The sequence below is a fragment of the Fulmarus glacialis genome, unplaced genomic scaffold, assembly GCF_000690835.1.
Source record: "Fulmarus glacialis isolate BGI_N327 unplaced genomic scaffold, ASM69083v1 scaffold34748, whole genome shotgun sequence".
NCBI lineage: Eukaryota > Metazoa > Chordata > Aves > Procellariiformes > Procellariidae > Fulmarus > Fulmarus glacialis.
This window is the reverse complement of record NW_009229591.1, coordinates 3,196-21,510: the sequence shown is the minus strand read 5'-3', so window position 1 is coordinate 21,510 and position 18,315 is coordinate 3,196. Positions and strand designations below refer to the sequence as shown.

The 18,315-nt window shown below is 36.5% G+C and overlaps 1 protein-coding gene across 1 annotated transcript in view; it reads left to right on the top strand.

The window, feature by feature from the left end:
* FAM135A (family with sequence similarity 135, member A) overlaps positions 1-17,590 on the top strand; it is a gene marked incomplete at its 5' end in the record, with an annotated part of 38,821 nt that extends 21,231 nt beyond the window's left edge. The window contains 4 exons of the mRNA XM_009583909.1: positions 1,216-1,367; positions 3,949-4,059; positions 16,135-16,248; positions 16,999-17,590. Of these exons, the coding sequence (XP_009582204.1) occupies positions 1,216-1,367; positions 3,949-4,059; positions 16,135-16,248; positions 16,999-17,204 (583 nt within the window). The remainder of the gene's footprint in view (positions 1-1,215; positions 1,368-3,948; positions 4,060-16,134; positions 16,249-16,998) is intronic.
* Positions 17,591-18,315: the final 725 nt, after the last annotated feature.

Here is an 18,315-nt window from a genome sequence, read left to right as displayed (position 1 = left end):
TTTTTCCATTTAGCTTTAAATTGGAATTTTCAGTCAATAATTCTTGCTTGGGAAGCAATTAAACAGTCAAGTAATTTTTTAGCTCTGTATTTTACACAGATATTACTGGTAGCTTTGTTTTAGCTATTTTTGTTGATGAATGTAGTGATACAGAGCAAACGGGAAGGATGGTCTTACGGGTGTAATGTTGTGGCACATATATGATCTAGCCACGATAGTTCTACTATGATTTTTGGATGGTTGTCTGTTCTCTCCATGTCCTGAGATTACATTTGTAAAACGGGAAGGTGCTTTTTTCTTCTAATTTTGTGAGTCTTGTCTCTACCATATCCTCTTTAAGTCAGTGCCTAGGATGGTGTGGTCCTTAACCTCAGCAGGGATCTGTAAGCATAACTGCATAATAACTAGAATTGCTTTATTTTGTAGTGTCTCTTCTAAAGAAATGCTTTTTACAGACTTGTGGGTATGACAGTAGGCACCTCAGATTAAGTAATAATTATTCATAGATACATGAAGCTAAAGAGTCCCATCCATCTTTCCCCTAATTCACTTAACCAGGGAAACAATTAAATGTAATATTCTCCTGGCAGACAGGTATTCTTCAATTGCCTTGCTCAAGCTGATAATCACTTATTTTAGTCCAACTGCTAAGCAGATTTGAGATGTTGCTTCTATTTTAAAATAATCAGATTCAGTTAAGTAGTGGTTTCCCCCGTTATATGAGTACTTTTGGAATCCTTCTCCACTAGGTTGTTTCAGTAACTCTTACGCATTTATCATCTTGAATGCCATCACATGCCAAAGTAGCAATTTATTCAGTCATGCACAGCTCATAGAATATTTTCTGAATACTTGGTGCTAAGGGAAACACAACCAGAAATAGTCTTGGGCTTGGGTGGGAGGTGCTGGTGGAAGGATAGTTTGTTTTCACTAGCTTTTCAAAAACGATGTATAAAATAATTCTGCAGGAGCTCAGAACTCGTTTGTAACGAGTTTGTGCACCTTGGGAGATATGGACAAACTATGTTTTTGGGAGATATGGACAAACTATGATTTCTGTGTGACCTAAAATACAGGCTTCTTAATGGAAACATTTAATTAATTTTTTTCCTGTGCTCTTTCAGCATTTTATGACACCAGTTTTATTTTCCTCTGTTTAAAAGAAAAAAGATTGCCATAAAATTCTATGTTATACTGTTCTTTCTCTTTAAACAGCTTTATTGGACACTCACTGGGTAATTTAATAATCCGTTCAGTGCTCACAAGACCTCGATTTAAATATTACCTCAACAAACTTCATACTTTCCTGTCTTTGTCTGGACCACATCTTGGTACCCTCTACAACAGCAGTGCTCTTGTTAATACAGGTAATGTATTATTTTCAGTAGTATAAGTTTAGGGGAGATTTTGTCTTTGAAGTGCACTTAGCAGTTTCATGTGGGGTGCACATTTCTGCATTACTTTGATTTTGAGGAATTGCACATTTCACCGTCATAAGGAGAGAGAAGGGTTATAAAAATAAAGTATCAATAGAACGATGTGCAAGAGATGGTTGACATAAGCGTTTTCCCATATGTTTGGTTCAGGTTTTCTGTTACACCATAAAGAAACTCCAGTTTTAATGTGTTGAGCTCAATTTATTATAGACTGAATTTCAATATACTTAATCTGCAAAACAAGTGGGTAAGATGCATTAAAATAATTCTTTTCTCTCTCAAAAATGTCTTAACAGTAAACCTTACAACCTGCAGTGTGTTTCTGCAGATGTGTTTGTTCCTTAAGAATGTCTGTTTTTCTAAAGATTAAATGTAGCTCTAGAAGAACTTGTAGAAACTGTTGACTTTTGAAATAAATCTTAGCAAATATTTTCAGGTAGCATCAAATTTTTAAATGAAAACTTGTTTCTGAGATTACCTTGGAGAGCCCAAAACCAAAATGAGTAACACTTATTTTCACTAAATATAAACATGCTCATTAAACTCTTTAAAAACACTCTAAAAATAATTAATTACTTTGTTTAGTGCCAGTTTATTTATTGATTGTTTTATTATTGTGTTTCATACAAAAATGAGGAGGAAAAGCTTTTAACTCACATGTATTGAGCTTAAGAAAAGTGGACAGGAATTGCTGGCTAACTGGAGTTACTGTTGGAGTTTATAGAAGCAGGGGGGAACATGAGAGCTCTTTGAATTTGGTTGAAATGATACTGTTTATAGCCCTCAATACACTACCAATGAGGTTCACTTCAGGGTTAAGACATCTGCAGTATAATTCAGTATGGGCACCTACTGGGTGTTTAACCTAGTATATCTGTGGACAGTTTCTTTCCGGAATTTTAAGCTCTAGCTGAATCTCACCCAAATCACCCAAAAGTGTTAGCATTACTTTGCTTTTAGAAATTGCAGTTTTCCAGGATACAAAGAGGGAGGGCTGTTTGCTTTTTTATATAATCACCAGCAAATGGCTTTCAGTTACCTAAGGTTAAAGCTATCAAAGTATAATCCAGAATACATTCACAGAAAAAATAAGGATTTCTGGAGTATTTAATCTCCTTTATAATTGATGACTGTACAAAATATCCTTTTCATATAATAATCTTCCTCTACATTTCAAACTCTTTAAGATTTTGGAAAATACCAAGATAATAATAAGTAATGGGTACTGAAGTCTAAATTACTATATTGTGTGTATACATTAATGACCGTCAATAAATTCCTTCAGTAAAAGATAACTATTTCCTTGAGGGTTGAATCAACACATTCTTGAGGCTGTAAAGGCTTGGTTGCTTGCTTTTCTTTTGCTTGGCAAGGGAGAGAAGGTTTTCTGAAAGGCCAGTTAGCCAGCTAGCTTTGCTCATTGACTAATACAGAGGGTACAGCATCATAGAAAATATAATACTATGATTTTCCTCCCAGAAAATTCTGCTTCCATTGTTCAAGTTATATTTAATGAATTCAGTGGTTCTATAAAGTTATTTTTAGAAACCTGAGAAGTAACGCTTGATGTTTAGTGTGTTATGTTTTAACCCCAGCCAGCAACTAAGCACCACACAGCCGCTCACTCACTCCCCCACAGTGGGATGGGGGTGAGAATCGGAAGGGTAAAAGGAGAAGACTCTTGGGTTTAGATAAAGACAGTTAATAGGTAAAGCAAAAGCTACGCATGCAAGCAAAGCAAAACAAGGAATTCATTCATGCTTCCCATCAGCAGGCAGGTGTTCAGCCATCTCCAGGAAAGCAGAGCTCCATCATGTGTAACAGTTACTTGGGAAGACAAACGCCATCACTCCCTCTCTTCTTCTTCCCCCAGCTTTATATGCTGAGCATGACGTCATATGGTATGGAATATCCCTTTGGTCAGTTAGGGTCAGCTGTCCCAGCTGTGTCCCCTCCCAGCTTCTTGTGCACCCCCAGCCTACTTGCTGGTGGGGTGGTGTGAGAAGCAGAAAAGGCCGTGACTCTGTGTAAGCACTGCTCAGCAGTAACGAAAACATCCCTGTATTATCAACACTGTTTTCCTCACAAATCCAAAACATAGCCCCATACTAGCTACTATGAAGAAAATTAACTCTATCCCAGCCAAAACCAGCACAAGTGCTACATATTTCAACATCAAAATGTTCTAATATTCTGTAAATTATTAAAATAGAGTTTGTATATTGCCTTATGGCCAAGTTATTAATGTATTTTCACTTCTTGTAAGTGTGGTTATTTTTTTCTAGAAAGGCATGCACACATTAGGGGAAAAAATGGACTTCATGCTTTATTATATATAGGCAGAAAAGAATAATGAACAAAAATTTTAAGTGTTTCTGGCCTTGACAGTGCTGATGTGAAAAAAACTAACATCGAGGAGCTAAATATATGGACTTTACATACTTTTACTTATGTTTAGTGAGTTTCCATATTTTATTGTGGATCTATACTCATGTTGTACCGAACAATGCAGGACTGTGGTTTATGCAGAAGTGGAAGAAGTCTGGTTCTTTATTGCAATTGACGTGTCGAGACCATTCAGATCCACGACAAACATTCTTATACAAACTTAGTAAAAAAGCAGGTAAGCTTTATTATATTGTTAATACTTATTATCTTTTAAAGGCCACTGTACATAAATGTGAATAGGAAACCTAGAAAAAATTTTTCCAACAAGCTCCTGTTTCAGTTTATATGAGAGTTACTTTGGCTTTAGTCCTATATTCTTCAAGTAAAATAAACATTAAACCATTTTTGTTGCAAAGGTGGACCATTGGTTTGATAGTTTCCTTCCTAACTAATAAGCAGAAGTTCTGAGTGCAGCCACTATGCTGGTGTGTGTGTGTATATGTGTGTGTGTATATATATATATTTTATCAGCTTCCTCCTGAGCCACTGAAGCTAGTGGTTTCAGTGTGATAAGTCAAGTATATATACACTCATTTAAGATTACCTGTTTCTGTATCTATTTTTCCTATCTATTCTATAAATGTAAAATTCTGCTTTAAAGTTTTTGCTAACCTGTCTTCTATTTCCTCCTTAAGATGGTCAGGGAAGACAAACACTCATTTTGATAAAGAAAGGAGAAGTTGTACTTAGCATAATAGCTAAAAAACAAATTAAATTATTCATACAATATTATTCATACAATTTTCTCTGGTTTGAATATTCTGATTTCAGTTGTTGGCTGAGAGCCAGTTTTGGCAGTGAAGAATGTGCCAGTTGGGGGTTAGTTTCTATGAAGCATTATAAAGTTATTGAGGATTCATCTGACAGGTATTTCTAAATGTGTATCAGACAAGCAATTGTGGAGCCAGAGATGCTCATGGTGTTTTGTGAAAAATCTGGGCACGTTTCTCCACCAAAATATTTGTAGGGTGTCACAGCTGAAATTTGGTTGAGAGCAAAGCAGTACGAAGATATGGGAAGGAAAAGACTGACATCTAGCTCTTGAGATGTTCGAATATAAAACTTACAGGACTTGGAAGAAGCAGAAAAGAATAAGGAGCAAGGAGAAAAATCATGAATAAGATAGAATGTTGATCAAAAACTGATTTTAGAAAAACTTGGGATTTTTTTCCCCTTCTGTTCAAAATCTACTATCACAAAGTGATTTTGTTGCTGATAAAGTGATATTTAAGGCTTAACTGGTATTTAAAGGTGAACTGCGAAGTTAAAAATTGTTGGAACAACTGGACTACCATTAACTGAAGTGTTCTTAATGTAGCTTTGCAGTCTTTTGAAAACAAATGTTTGATCCTAAACAGAAGTTATGAGCTTCTGAGAAGTTACACAGTGGATGCTGGGTAAGACTGTGGGACCTGTGTTATAAAGATAATCGGATTAATTAATTAGTTCACTTTAAAGAATTTGATATTCCTTGGTATTCCTTTTTATGTGTATATATCTCAACATGACTAGAGACACTGTTATTTGAGTATTGTTGTCTATTCTAGAAATATGACATATTTTCTTATGACAGATCTCTATGTAACAGGCTTTTTGAAAGACCTGGATAGCATTGTCTTAAGAGTCGTGACATGCGTTTCAGACTTTATTCCCCATAAACTGTAGAAGGAGCCTGAAAGTCTTAGAGCTCAGTTTCCTTTTTCTACCTTCTTACTGAAGAGAAGGAAAGAGCTGTGTCTTGGGCCACAGCCTCATACACCATCTTGTTTCCAGGTCCTTCAGTGAGCTTGGTGTGAGGGAGAAGGAAAGGTTGGGGGAGAAGGAGAAAGAGATGTAAAAGTTTGGTAATTTCATTTAAGGAGAAAAGAAAGCAAGCTTTACACTTCCCTAAAATAGAAGGAAGAAAGTTTTCCTTTGAGGGATGAGTTAATATACTGTATGTATACATACCTCGAATACTGTGTTCAGTTTTGGGCCCCTCACAAGAAGGACATTGCGGTGCTGGAGCGTGTCCAGAGAAGGGCAGCGAGGCTGGTGGGGGGTCTGGAGCACAAGTCATATGAGGAGCGGCTGAGGGAACTGGGGCTGTTTAGCCTGGAGAAGAGGAGGCTGAGGGGAGACCTCATCGTGCTCTACAACTACCTGAAAGGAGGTTGTAGCGAGGTGGGGGTTGGTCTCTTCTCCCAAGTAACAAGCGATAGGACGAGAGGAAATGGCCTCAAGTTGCGCCAAGGGAGGTTTAGACTGGACATGAGGAAAAATTTCTTTACTGAAAGAGTGGTCAGGCCTTGGAACAGGCTGCCCAGGGAAGTGGGGGAGTCGCCATCCCTGGAAGTATTTAAAAGACGTGTAGATAAGGCGCTTAGGGACATGGTTTAGTAGGCGTGGTGGTGTTGGGTTGACGGTTGGACTTGATGATCTTAGAGGTCTTTTCCAACCTTAATGATTCTATGATTCTATGTACACTGTAGGTGTTGGTGTCTTTAACTCCTGATATCTGTACAAGGCATGCTTCTGTCCTGCTGTCTCTTTGTTCGTTCAGTGGCCATACAGTATTGGCTGTGCTTGACTCTCAAACACCAGATGAGAGGAGTTTGGGATTCCCCTAACTGTACGGTTTCTCTTCAGATTTTCAATCCAGAGAATTTGCATACTGTTCTCTATAGGCATTCTAAACATAAGTGTTTCCCGGAACCACTTTATCTCAGGCTACATGCAAGAGATTGACAACACTGTTGAGAAGTATAGCTCTGATTTTGCAACTTCTGTTGATTTTTCTAATCCTATAGGAAAATAGGAGTCTAAGATGCAGAAATATCTGTTGCTGCTTAATGTGGTGTCTTCTTCAGATGCTGGCTTGCAGCTGGGAAAATCCCTAAGGCAGCAAAACTTGCTAGTATTTCAACTCTGCTGTGGTCCAGTTGGTTTTGAGATTAACCCTAAAAGTGGCTGTGGATCCGGCAGGTGATATTTTGAGGGTTGGGCCTCAACCACGTTTTTGTATGGTGGTTTGTGGCTCTAGTTCTCAAATTTGCCAGAGAACATCTCTGTTAAACACATTGTCTTGTTGCTTAACCCCAACATGGATGAAGTTCCTACTTTCTGTCAAGCATTATAGGTGAAAGTACAGTTGAGCATCTCCTCTTCCGCCCTTAAAAAGGAGCTCCAGTAAGTACTAATGCTCAGCACCATTCAGAAACAAGACATTTGTGCTCGTATCCATTCTCTGTTCTAAATCCTGGAGCAGTACCAGGTAATACCAGAAATCTTGCAATCATGAACATGTTTCTGATAACTCTTTGTCAGTGCTGCTTCTATCACAACAATGCATCTAGGAGGATCTATGACAAACATTTTTACAATCTTGCTTTTTCCTCCCTGCTCCCTGTTTGGGGCCAGGTTGGGCTTTGTGGCTGATCACCTCAGGCTCTTGGATCTCATAGTCAGAACCAGCACCAGGCAGTTCTCTGCTGCTGCCAAAATTTCTGGGCTCTTTCTCTTCCCAGAGATCTGTCTCAAAACAATCTGTTCTGAACAGAGTTCTAATGCTTTAATGCAGAGAGCTTACAGAATGTTCCATCAGGAGAAGCAGGTTTTGTGTGTGACATTGCAAAAAGAATTGTGAGTCTTCTGAGCATATGCAAAATTCTCACTTAACAATAGGTTCAGGCTTCAAAAGAACCTTCACAACTGAAAAGTGAAACTGAAAAATTATAAATATATCATGAATAAATCCCTCCCAACTATATCATGCAGCTCTTCCTTAGTACAATGTAAGTTAGTCTGTCATTACTTGCTGAAGGAATAGTTTCCCAGAACTTGCTCTTTTCAGTTTCTTTAGGTTCTCTACCTCAGTTTTCCTTTACTGTAAAAATCTTTTAATAGGAATTCTTTTAAAGACCCAGTAAGAAACAAATAGGTTCTCCTAACAGTTATAGTTGTTACAGTGCTGCTACTTGTGTTTTGTATTTCATCCTTTGATAGGAGTGAATGATAATAATCCAGTTCTGAGATAAAAGCTGAAAGTGTGACATATATGTGGTTCGTACTCAAGCAGTAGATGCTTATTATCATTAGTTGTGGTCTGGGTTTTTTTGTTTGTTTAAAAATAGCTGGGGCCAAGTCAAGTTTGTTATTTCCCAGAAAACTTGGTGTAAATTGTTTAATATGCTATGTTGTGCCTTGATAAATATAACTACATGCTGGAATAGTGATTCATCTAAGTGACAAAACTTGTGTTAAAAGGTTGTTATTGGCATTAATTGATGTTAGTATTCTTAAATGAAAAGGAAATGCATTCACCTAAACACAGATATCTGTGATTTAGAATGTGTTCATTTGATTGTTCTGTTAGAAGTATATCTGGATAAGAGTTTTGTTTGCAGAATTTCTTCAGATCTAGGATTGGAGATACAGTTAGCTCTCATTTAGCAAGTGAACTCTGGGAACATTTCAGTTTCGTTTTCAAGTAATTTGTCAAAGCAGAATGACAGATAACTCCTTTTAACAATTCTCTTTTTCTCTTTCTGGTGTATAAATAGGAATTGATGCTTAAAATTGTAAATGCCTTTTGAAATCATTGATTCAATAAATTACAGCAAATGACAAGTAATGATGATTAACTGTCTGCTTTTCTAAGTCTCTGTTTTTCTATAGCATTGTATGTGGTTTGTCTGTCAACTAATTTTGCTTTTATGCACTTAATGGAGTGTTACAGTTGTAGAATATTTTTTAAAAGTCAAGTACAACTCATTCAAGTACAACCTGCTGTCAAGTTTGTTAAAGCAGAAGGAGTGACCTTAAAAAGTTAACTTCTTAAAGCAACCTTAAAAAGCCCACTTATATATTATCTTCAAGTTTAAAAATTATGAAAACAAAATAATTTTTCAGGCCATGTAATAGGTTACCCTATGAAAATAAATCTTTATTTCAGAGAATAATAGCAGGTAGTGGGAAGAAATTGAGACTTAAATATTTGCCATTTCTGATTGGATTGCTGTTTTAAAAAAAAAACCTCTGGATGTTTTCTTTCTGGACTTAACCATTCAAAATTCCTATAAGTTAGAGCTATTTTCTGTCTTACAATTATCGTCATTGCTAATTGCTGATAAAGGAGCAAAAGCTGACCTTATTTGCTTATAAGGAACAAAACGTAATAGGGTTGTTTATTCAAAGTGAAGAGAGTTAAAGTTTATGCTATTTCTTGAATTTTAAGTTACTTTAAGCACTGGTCACTTTATGTTGGCAGTTGAGGGATTTATACCATCTTTAACCCAGTGGAAAATTTAGTTTTCTGGTGTTGCTTCTTCATAATGATAACATTTAGAATTATGTTATTTCACAGTAATCTCCTTAAAATCTGCTTGACATGTCTTCAGCAGCCACAACCTGTCTGGTAATTTCTGGAGATCTTGGAAACGATTGTTATTTTCATACTGTGACAAGAAATTACACTGGGTTGCCAGCTATGACGACGTGTTCAATACAAACACAATTGTAGTTGCACAGATGAAAAAAATCCGTGAAAATTTCTGTGTTATGTGTTTCGTGTTGTAGTATTATGGATTCAACAAAAACTAAGAATTTAATTTTTTGAAATTAACTTGATAAGAAGAAGGTTTTTAGACACAAAAATAGAAAATATATAGTCCTCTATTTTCTAATTGCTTAGCTTTTAGACGTTAGTATGGTCTATCCACTTAGTGGAAATGACTACTTTTTGTAACTGAACAATTGACATTTGCCATAAAACTTACAAAATGGTAATTATGCAGACCTGTCCTTAAAGGGACAATGGGGAATGAGTTAAGTATTATTTGAAACTAGCGCGTGAATGAGTTGAGCAGCATAGCACCATGTAGGGATTCAGTGACAAGTTCTGGAATTTGCACAGCTCCTGATTTCTGTTTCCACTTAATGTATTGGTTATGCTTAAATATTTTCCACAAGTGATAACTGCACCTTCATGTTTACTTTCTAACATCAAATGTAAAAATCAGCTAGCTTATGAAATGCCAACTGATTTTTTGGCACATCACCAAAATAATAATATTCAAAAGTTTTTTTTCTTTTAAAATATTAAGGAAGGATATGCATTTGATCAGTGTATTCAAATACATAATTGATTCCAGTTGGATCACATTGTAATTTTTGTCTGTGGAAGCGGAAAGGCAGTAGCTCCAGTGAAACTGAAGATGCTTTCAGGTGTGACTTGAGCGCTGTCCCAAGCACTTCTCCCAGCTTCTCTAATTCACTTTGTTTTGTGCAAGATAAGCAAGGGAAGCTCTTCTTTTTTTTTTTTTTTGTCTTCAGTTAGAATATTTTTGTTTCTTACCTTATTTACATTTTGTACTCGGCTAGTTACATTTTTCATAAAAATTAACATATTCCAGGGAGTCCAGGAAAATAAACTGTAAATTCTTGATTTGTAGCCGTTGCCACCCAAAAAATCTGCACTTTCTTGTTCATGGTACTTCAGATGGTCATTTCTGATGGGTTCAGAGACTCTGCCTTATATATTAAGAAATCAGCAGTGAGAGAACAGTTGCGTTTATATGTAGGCTGGTTTTGATGTTCTGATCGTCTAAGAAAAATGTCAGTGACGTAACATTTGGCTTTAGTTTGGTTTCAGACAAGACTTTGGTGTGTGAATACCTTGTTTAGAATGCCAATACACTGGTCAGTACAAGTATTAAAAACAAGGAGTCCAGTTCCATCAGTTGGTCTTTGCCTGCAGAAACTTGAACTTGTCCGTCACCTGAAACAACATTAACTGAAGACCCTAGAGGTAGATCCCAATTTGATATAAATTGTGGTTGATCATCTGCAATTAAGGATTTGGCGAGTAGACTGGCTCCAAAACTTTGGACAGAACTCGTTTTCCTATAATGAATAATGGTGTGTGTCAGAAGCATGGCTTGCTGGGACTGGCTTCCAGAAAGCAAACCTCAAAGTGCTGTTTTCTGTCCCAGCTATGAATCATTTGCTCACTGGCGGTAGTGCTTCCTGCAACAAACCTTGGACCTGCAAATTTTTCTACCTCAGCTTTAGTTCTGAACTTTTTTAAAAGTCCAGCCGTAGAATATGCCCACATTAGCACTCAGGAATGCATTCAGAAGCAAATCTCCTCATGATCCCTGTTTACTTCAGAACACAATGAGTGAGCTTTAGGAGCCAATGCACGTTGCATCCACAGGACCAGACTGGAGCTAGTCCGAAATAAACTCTCCTGAAAATGGGCATTATGGTGGATGAGGGATTCTTAATACCAGTGGGTTTGCTCTACAGTTCTGTTCCTCCTATGCAGAGTTCACAAATATGAATGTACAGCCATAGTCTCTTCCAGGATGTTTTTGTACTTAGGTAGGTAGGCTTAGATTCATATGTCTTAGTACTTCTACAGGTCTTGATTAGTGGAGTTCTGATGTGCTTGTTTATTGCCTTATCTCCTCCCTTTAAAAATGTGCATTTTCCTAATCTCTGAAAGGAGGAAAAGACGTTTGTTTTGGTTTTTGTTTATGTCCATGTTAACAGATCAGCAGTGAATAAGCATGGTTGACATGTTTTCTTCTTTGAGATGTCTATTATGTACAGGATGTCAGCTTAGCTTACTCGGTGCTATTTGGCTTTGTGGAGGGAAAAAGCATTTCAGCTCTTGACTTGAGGGAGTGCCCGTTTATAACTCGTGATGAGGATGAGATTAGAATTGAAATAGCATCTCTATTGGTAGCATGGCATGGAGACGAACCTAATTACTTCTGCTAAGCAGAAGGACTTCCCAGCCCTCGGTAGCTCTGTTCCAACAATGTTGGAGAATCTGGTAGGTTTTATGGCATCTGGAGCCAAGTTCTTTAAAGTAAAATCTTCAAGGCAGAGTTTGAACTGACATGAAACTCTTGAGTTGATGTAAATCTAGCTCCCTAATCAGTCTTCTTGTGGGACTGAAGCTGAAAGTCTGAGCTTCCTTGCATCTGTACTGTGGCATCTTAATTTGAAACCTCAGCTGATTCAGGATCTCAATGCTTGAATTTTTGGGGCACGATTCTAGCTGCATGTGAGATGTGTTAACTTCACAAAGCGGTGCGGAAGACCAACTGCAGGAGATGGCTGCCTTCCAGGACTTGATTTCTGAAGTCCCTATTTCCAGACCGCATTTTTTGCAAATATTCCAGATCCCTATTTCCAAACAAGTATGTAAATGGACAGAATTTAGAAAACGTTAGTACCTTGACAAAACTGAGACGTTTCCTTCAAGTCAAAGCAACCAGGTATGACCCTGAGCTACCTGATCTAATATCAAAGTTGGCCCTGCTTTGAGCAAGTGGATAGGATCAGATGATCTCCAAAGGTCCCTTCCAATATAAATTATTCTATTCTAGGATTCTGTGATTAGTATATTCCTAAGGAAAATGGCAGCTTACTAATGGAATCAGATTGTTACACTTTTTTTTTTTTTAAAGCTTATCATAAGTGATTTTGATTTGATTATGCTCAAGAACTCTGTGGTGAATATTGTGAATATTGTCCATTGCAAATAATTGAAGTCTTGTTTTGAATTAGTTAAAGGGCAATGGTATGGAATTTTGTCATCCTTTTTGTCATACAAGTCTCAGAGAGTATCAGCAGCCCGTTGTACCAGTGGCTCCATCTCCCATTCCCTACTTGCATGTTGGCTATAGCTAGAGGGCAGACTTAACATCTGATTCTGGTGCCTGAACGTGTATAAAAATTTATTCCTCTATAATTGCCGTTAGTTATTAGTTACCAGGTCTCTATACCTGCTATCTTAGACAGATTTTTCCACGTGACATATTTTGTTCATGAATTTATAGATATCATTAATTCAGTAATGACTAATGCTATTATTAAGAATTCAGTAGTGGACATGAATGGCACAATGGTTAAATGATAGAAATTGTGCTCTCCTCTCTGTGTATGCTTAAATTCACTTTGACTGAGACTGAAGTTCTATTAGGTGATAAGGATCGTCATAAAAATTTGGAAAGCCCATTGAAGGTTCATTACTACAGGAAAGAACATTCTGTTATATGGGACAAAGCTTGTTATTTTAGCAGTGATCTTTCACTTGGATTGTTCTTTTCCAAGCTATCTCAAATCCTGTTGAAAAAATTTAGTCAATACTTTCTAGTTAATGACAACCTCAGTGTTTTTTGTATTACTCAGCAAAAATGTGTGATCTATTCAGTAGATGATGTGATGTGATGAGTTCAAATGTATTTTGTTCTGATAGAATTAGGTTTTAATCTTCTAGCATTTTTGCCTAACTACAACAATCTGGAAATGTTGGCCTAATTAGATTTTGGGGTTGGTTTCTTAATTCAGCAGCTGAAAATTTTGCTGCACAAGAAAAAATGGTTCATTAATTACTTGCATAATTTTAAGTTTGGGATTTTTTTTAATACTTACAGTATGCGTGACAGATCTTGTGTTATTTGTGGTGTGGGAAAACAAAGATGTGGATCGTAGGAATTAACTGACCTGTGTTCTTGTTCACAATTTATTCCTCAATTTTTAATTTAATTAAAGGCAGAACATATTTAAAGTCTAGGAAGTAAGTGAAAGAACAACATGTAAAGATGACTGGTGGGCCAGTTTTTACTGCTACATAAATGAAAGATTGTGATAAGTTGCTTCTTTGTCCACAAGTACACTTAATTTAGGCATAGTTTAGCACTGCACACTTCCATATTAGAGATCATTCCATGCTTATGTCCTGAGTAGTCCCATAGCCTGTCTGGAGCGCAGAAGGGATGCTGGTGAACACCATGCAGTTCCTCCTCATTGACAACTGGTTTGAGCTATCTCATGTTGTGGAAATCTAAGAGGTTGCTAGGCTCTGTACATTTATATACATCATTTTGACTCCTCTCTTTCCCATCCATACAGTCATATGTGGTCTATATATATCACACGAGCCATGTCAGGATAAACAACTTAAAGACGTAAGACTTGGACTTTTTTCTTCAAAATAGGCATGAAGAGCTGTCCAAAGAAAAAACACCCAAATATAGTTAAACAATAAAACTGATGCTTATGAAATACCCTATATGCCTTTTTTCCCCTCAAATACTTTTTTGTAATGAAAGATTCCTGATATTTATCGTGCCTAAAATGAAGGGAAGCCCAAGACATTTTTATGAACCAGAATATAAAGCATGAAAATGAGTCACTGTGACCAAAAGGGGATGCCTAATTTATTAGACTGTGATGTCCTAAGCCTGTTCTGGGTTTTTTTTTTTTGTTTGTATTGTATCACATGTGAGGATGAAGAGAGTCCCTTTAAATGTTGATTGATGTAGACTGATGTTCCGCTAAAGATTCCCCAGGATATCTCTTCCTTCTTCAAGTTGATTAAAAGATCTAGGCACTCCATTTCTTTGTACCTTTTACATGAATGCTAATGGTTATTTCTCTAGGGAAAGCGCCTATCAAAAAAACTTAATACAAGATAGATAAACTCCCAAGGAATTTACAAAACTATTACATATTAGCCTGCAGAGAATTCCTATCCTTGATTTATTCCAAATGCATTATTTTCAACTCAGTGCAAAGTTTTGGAACTGGCATCTGCATCTTTGCATAAGATTTGCTGCAGTCATTTTTCAGATGTCAAATAAAAGACTCCAGTGATTTAGCTGATCTTTTGAGATGGTGTTGTTTTTCAGTGGGCACAGGCAAAAAAAAAAACCCAAACAGATTTCCTGTTTGAAGAGGACAGGAACCAGGATATAGTTTGGATGCATTTTCTGTATGTTTTTATAGATGTACAGAATTTTTTTTTCAATATTCTGTGAAATCTGGGAAGATACATTTACTTTTTCACATGCTAAAGTTGTTAGCATTGTTTCTGTAATTGACTTGGTTTGGAGATGTAGTCTTCATCACATGGAGTGTACAAAATATTGAAAATTAGGAAACAACCTCTGAAAAAAGGAAAGATTTTTCACTTTGGGCTCTATTGACGGCTTTAGGAACAGGTATGTATTAGTATATATTCAGTCTGAACAAAGCAGGGGAACTAGAATCCAGAACTTTGTCCTGGCAGTATAGCTTCTGAAAAGCAGATAGCAAATAATTTCTTTCTCCTACACAATCAGATCTCTTTTTTTAATGAAAGAAAAGTTTGATTCGTGGAGTTAATACAGAAAATGTTTGCTGCAGATTCCAAGAAGCACCTTTGAAGAATTACTTTATTTGCAGTATTCCTATAATTCTCAGAATGGACTAAGTACATTTCGTAAATTAAAAACTAACAGTTACAGAATCAGACCATTATTCTCCGGAAATTAAAAGCAGGGTTAATAGCACCAGTGCAAAACTCATTGGCACCGGTGCAGATAGAGTTGGATCAAATCTACCAACGATAAGATGTAAGCATCTAACACCCAGGAGATTCCCTAAGAGCCATTCAGGCTGGCTGCTTTTCGGTAGAGCTTACCTTTACATACGCCTAAACTGTTGGAGCATTTTCTGGTTTTGCCTGACAGTTGCCTTTGTATTTAACTGTAGGTAGCTATGATATTCAGAAGGGGCTGTTCTAAGGCAAAGGCAACCTCTTTTCCTAAAATGCTCCATTGTATTTGGCCTAAAGCATATGGGCAGCACAGAAATCTGCTGAATTTTTAGAGAAACATAACAATTAAATGTCTTAAGGACCTCCGTTGTTACTGGGGGTTCCTACCTTTGCATCGTCTTACTATTATTAGAGTGCTTGTCCAAGAAGTAGGAAGTCTGGGTTTAATTATACAGGTTTTAATTATATTGAGGAGTTGTGTTGGGTGGACGCCGCACCTGTGCTCGAGCTGGCCACACCTTACAGCAAGGCAGTGCCTAATAGAGGTACCTACAGTAGGTGGGCTATATCGTGTACTTGTTGACGCTAGACATTAATCCTGGTGCAGCAACGCAGAGGCTTTATTCCCTTCTGTCAGCCAGAACCCAACCACTTTATTCCTAAAAAGGAAGACAAAGGTTGGAACTATACTCTGTTTAAATGGGAAACATCACAGTTGGGTCACGCCCATATGCATTAAAATATGTACAGAGGAAAGGCTGGTACCCAACATTTCGTTATTCTGTAGCTCTACCTATTGTAATTGATTTTTCTGCCTTTTTTTTGCAAGATCTTGTAGTAAATCGGTGCCAAATTTCAGTTGTAAAATGTTTAATTATTCTGTAGTAATTGTCAAGGGATTTGTTATAATACATACCTTTTTCTTTTTTCCTGTAGGTCTTAATTACTTCAAAAACATTGTGTTAGTAGGATCTTTGCAGGATCGTTATGTTCCTTATCACTCCGCTCGCATTGAGATGTGTAAAACAGCTTTAAAGGATAAACAATCAGGTAATAAATATCCTGCAAAATAAACAAATGACTCAGGTTAAACCTGATAGGTCTCAGATTCATCCCATTTAATTTTGGGTGCTTAACTGAGGCACCTCTATTATGTGTTTAGACACTCTGGGCTTTCTTTGTAGTAACGGAGAGAGAAAATCCACTTGGGAGCTGAATTGCTTTCTGGATCTGTCCTGTTCTATTACGTGCAGAAGGAGATGAGACTGAATAAATTTCTGGTTTATAGACTTTGCTTGAAAGTTAGGTGGGATGAACACAGCCACTGATGTGCTACTCCATGAATAGGGAGGACAAATAGCTTTGATTTTTGAGGACATCAAGTTGTAGTGTTGAGCACGTGGGCTGTATTTAATTGAGGCTTAATACTAGCACTGAAAGAAAAGGTAGTTTTCCCATTTTCAGTGATGGATGGTTGTTGTATTTACTGTTGAGACATCATAGCACAATTGCATTCTAGCATTATATATTGACAAATACCTTTTACCTAGTGTAACACATTAATGCTGATGAGCACATTCTCACTATAAATGTACAAATACTAAAATGCATAGCTTAAAATTATTTTTCCAACATTTCTGGGGAAATTAAACTTCCTGTATATTCTGTCTTAACAGAGCAACAGCATAACACGTATCATTACCTCTCTTATTGTGGAACATACTCATTTTGAGTTCAAGGTCAAAGAACTGTGTTTGTTTCTGGTGATTCACACAGTACAACTTTTCTTTTCCTCTACAGGACCAATTTATGCTGAAATGATCCAGAACCTGCTTCTGCCAGTTCTTCAAAATAAGGAATGTAATTTGGTTCGTTACAATGTAATTAATGCATTACCCAATACAGCAGATTCTCTCATAGGGAGAGCTGCACACATTGCTGTTCTTGATTCAGAAATATTTTTAGAAAAATTCTTTCTTGTTGCTGCCCTAAAATATTTTCAGTAGAGAAAAGCGTTGTAAGAGACTTGGTTATTACCTCATTAACAGATGAATCAAATAATGTGTGGTATTAAAGTATAGCTGCAGCTGTATTTTAAGAGATATTTATACTTTTTATATGGAAGATAATTTATATCATCCACACTTAGGGCTTTTTAACATCAACTTTACTTTCTAGGTAATGTGGCTGTGCAATATTTTTTTATTTTGTTCTTTTTACTTTTCTATTACTTTTTCTTAATTTTGGGTACCTAATTATTTGGAGATTAAAGCACAGTGTGTACTTTTGGTTGGTTTATTAATTGGCTCTTAGACTACAGAATCCAATGTTACTTGGCTACATTTTACAAGAGGCTTTAGATGCCAAAATAGATTGGATTTTAAAATTCTAATAAGGTCTTACACGTTCAGTTGTCGTATTTTAGCACTGTAGGAAGTTTAACTGGAAACCAATGAGCTGCTAAAATACTGTATATTTGAAAATGACTGTATCTGTGGGTCTCGCAAAGACCATTACCGAGTTGTCTCTTCAGATATCACTACAGCTTAACAGTTTTCTACAGAATCATTATCATCATTGTTAAATATGTTATGCCTGTGGGAATATATTTTCTACTGATCTCAAAAACATGTTAGTTTACATACTCAATTTTATTACTGGAACTTTAGTTTTCAGAAGCAAATGGCAACTAAGGATTTTTGAATGTTTAATGATAGCTGCCTTCAAATAATTGGGGTTTTGCAAACTGTATTAAAATTGCTCCTCACTCTGTCAGTTCTTCAGATGAACATGGACAGTTTTACATGGACTTCCTTGTATGTACGTAAAATAAGTAAATGTTATAAATTTCTGCAATACTTTTATGAATTTAAGCAATTTTTAAATATTGTTAAAATGTTTTATTGACTACAAAGTATTGTAAATATAAATCAATACATCTTAAAATGGGACAATATTGTAAACTTTACCTGTTTAGTGATACAGATAAAATGTTTTTGATATACAGGAATGTTAAAGGTCTATTGACTTTCTACTGGTGCTGAATAGCATTAAGTTAGGTTTCTCCTTCCTTCCCTTTTCTCTGTTTCAAACAATAATTCACTAAAGGTGGGGGGG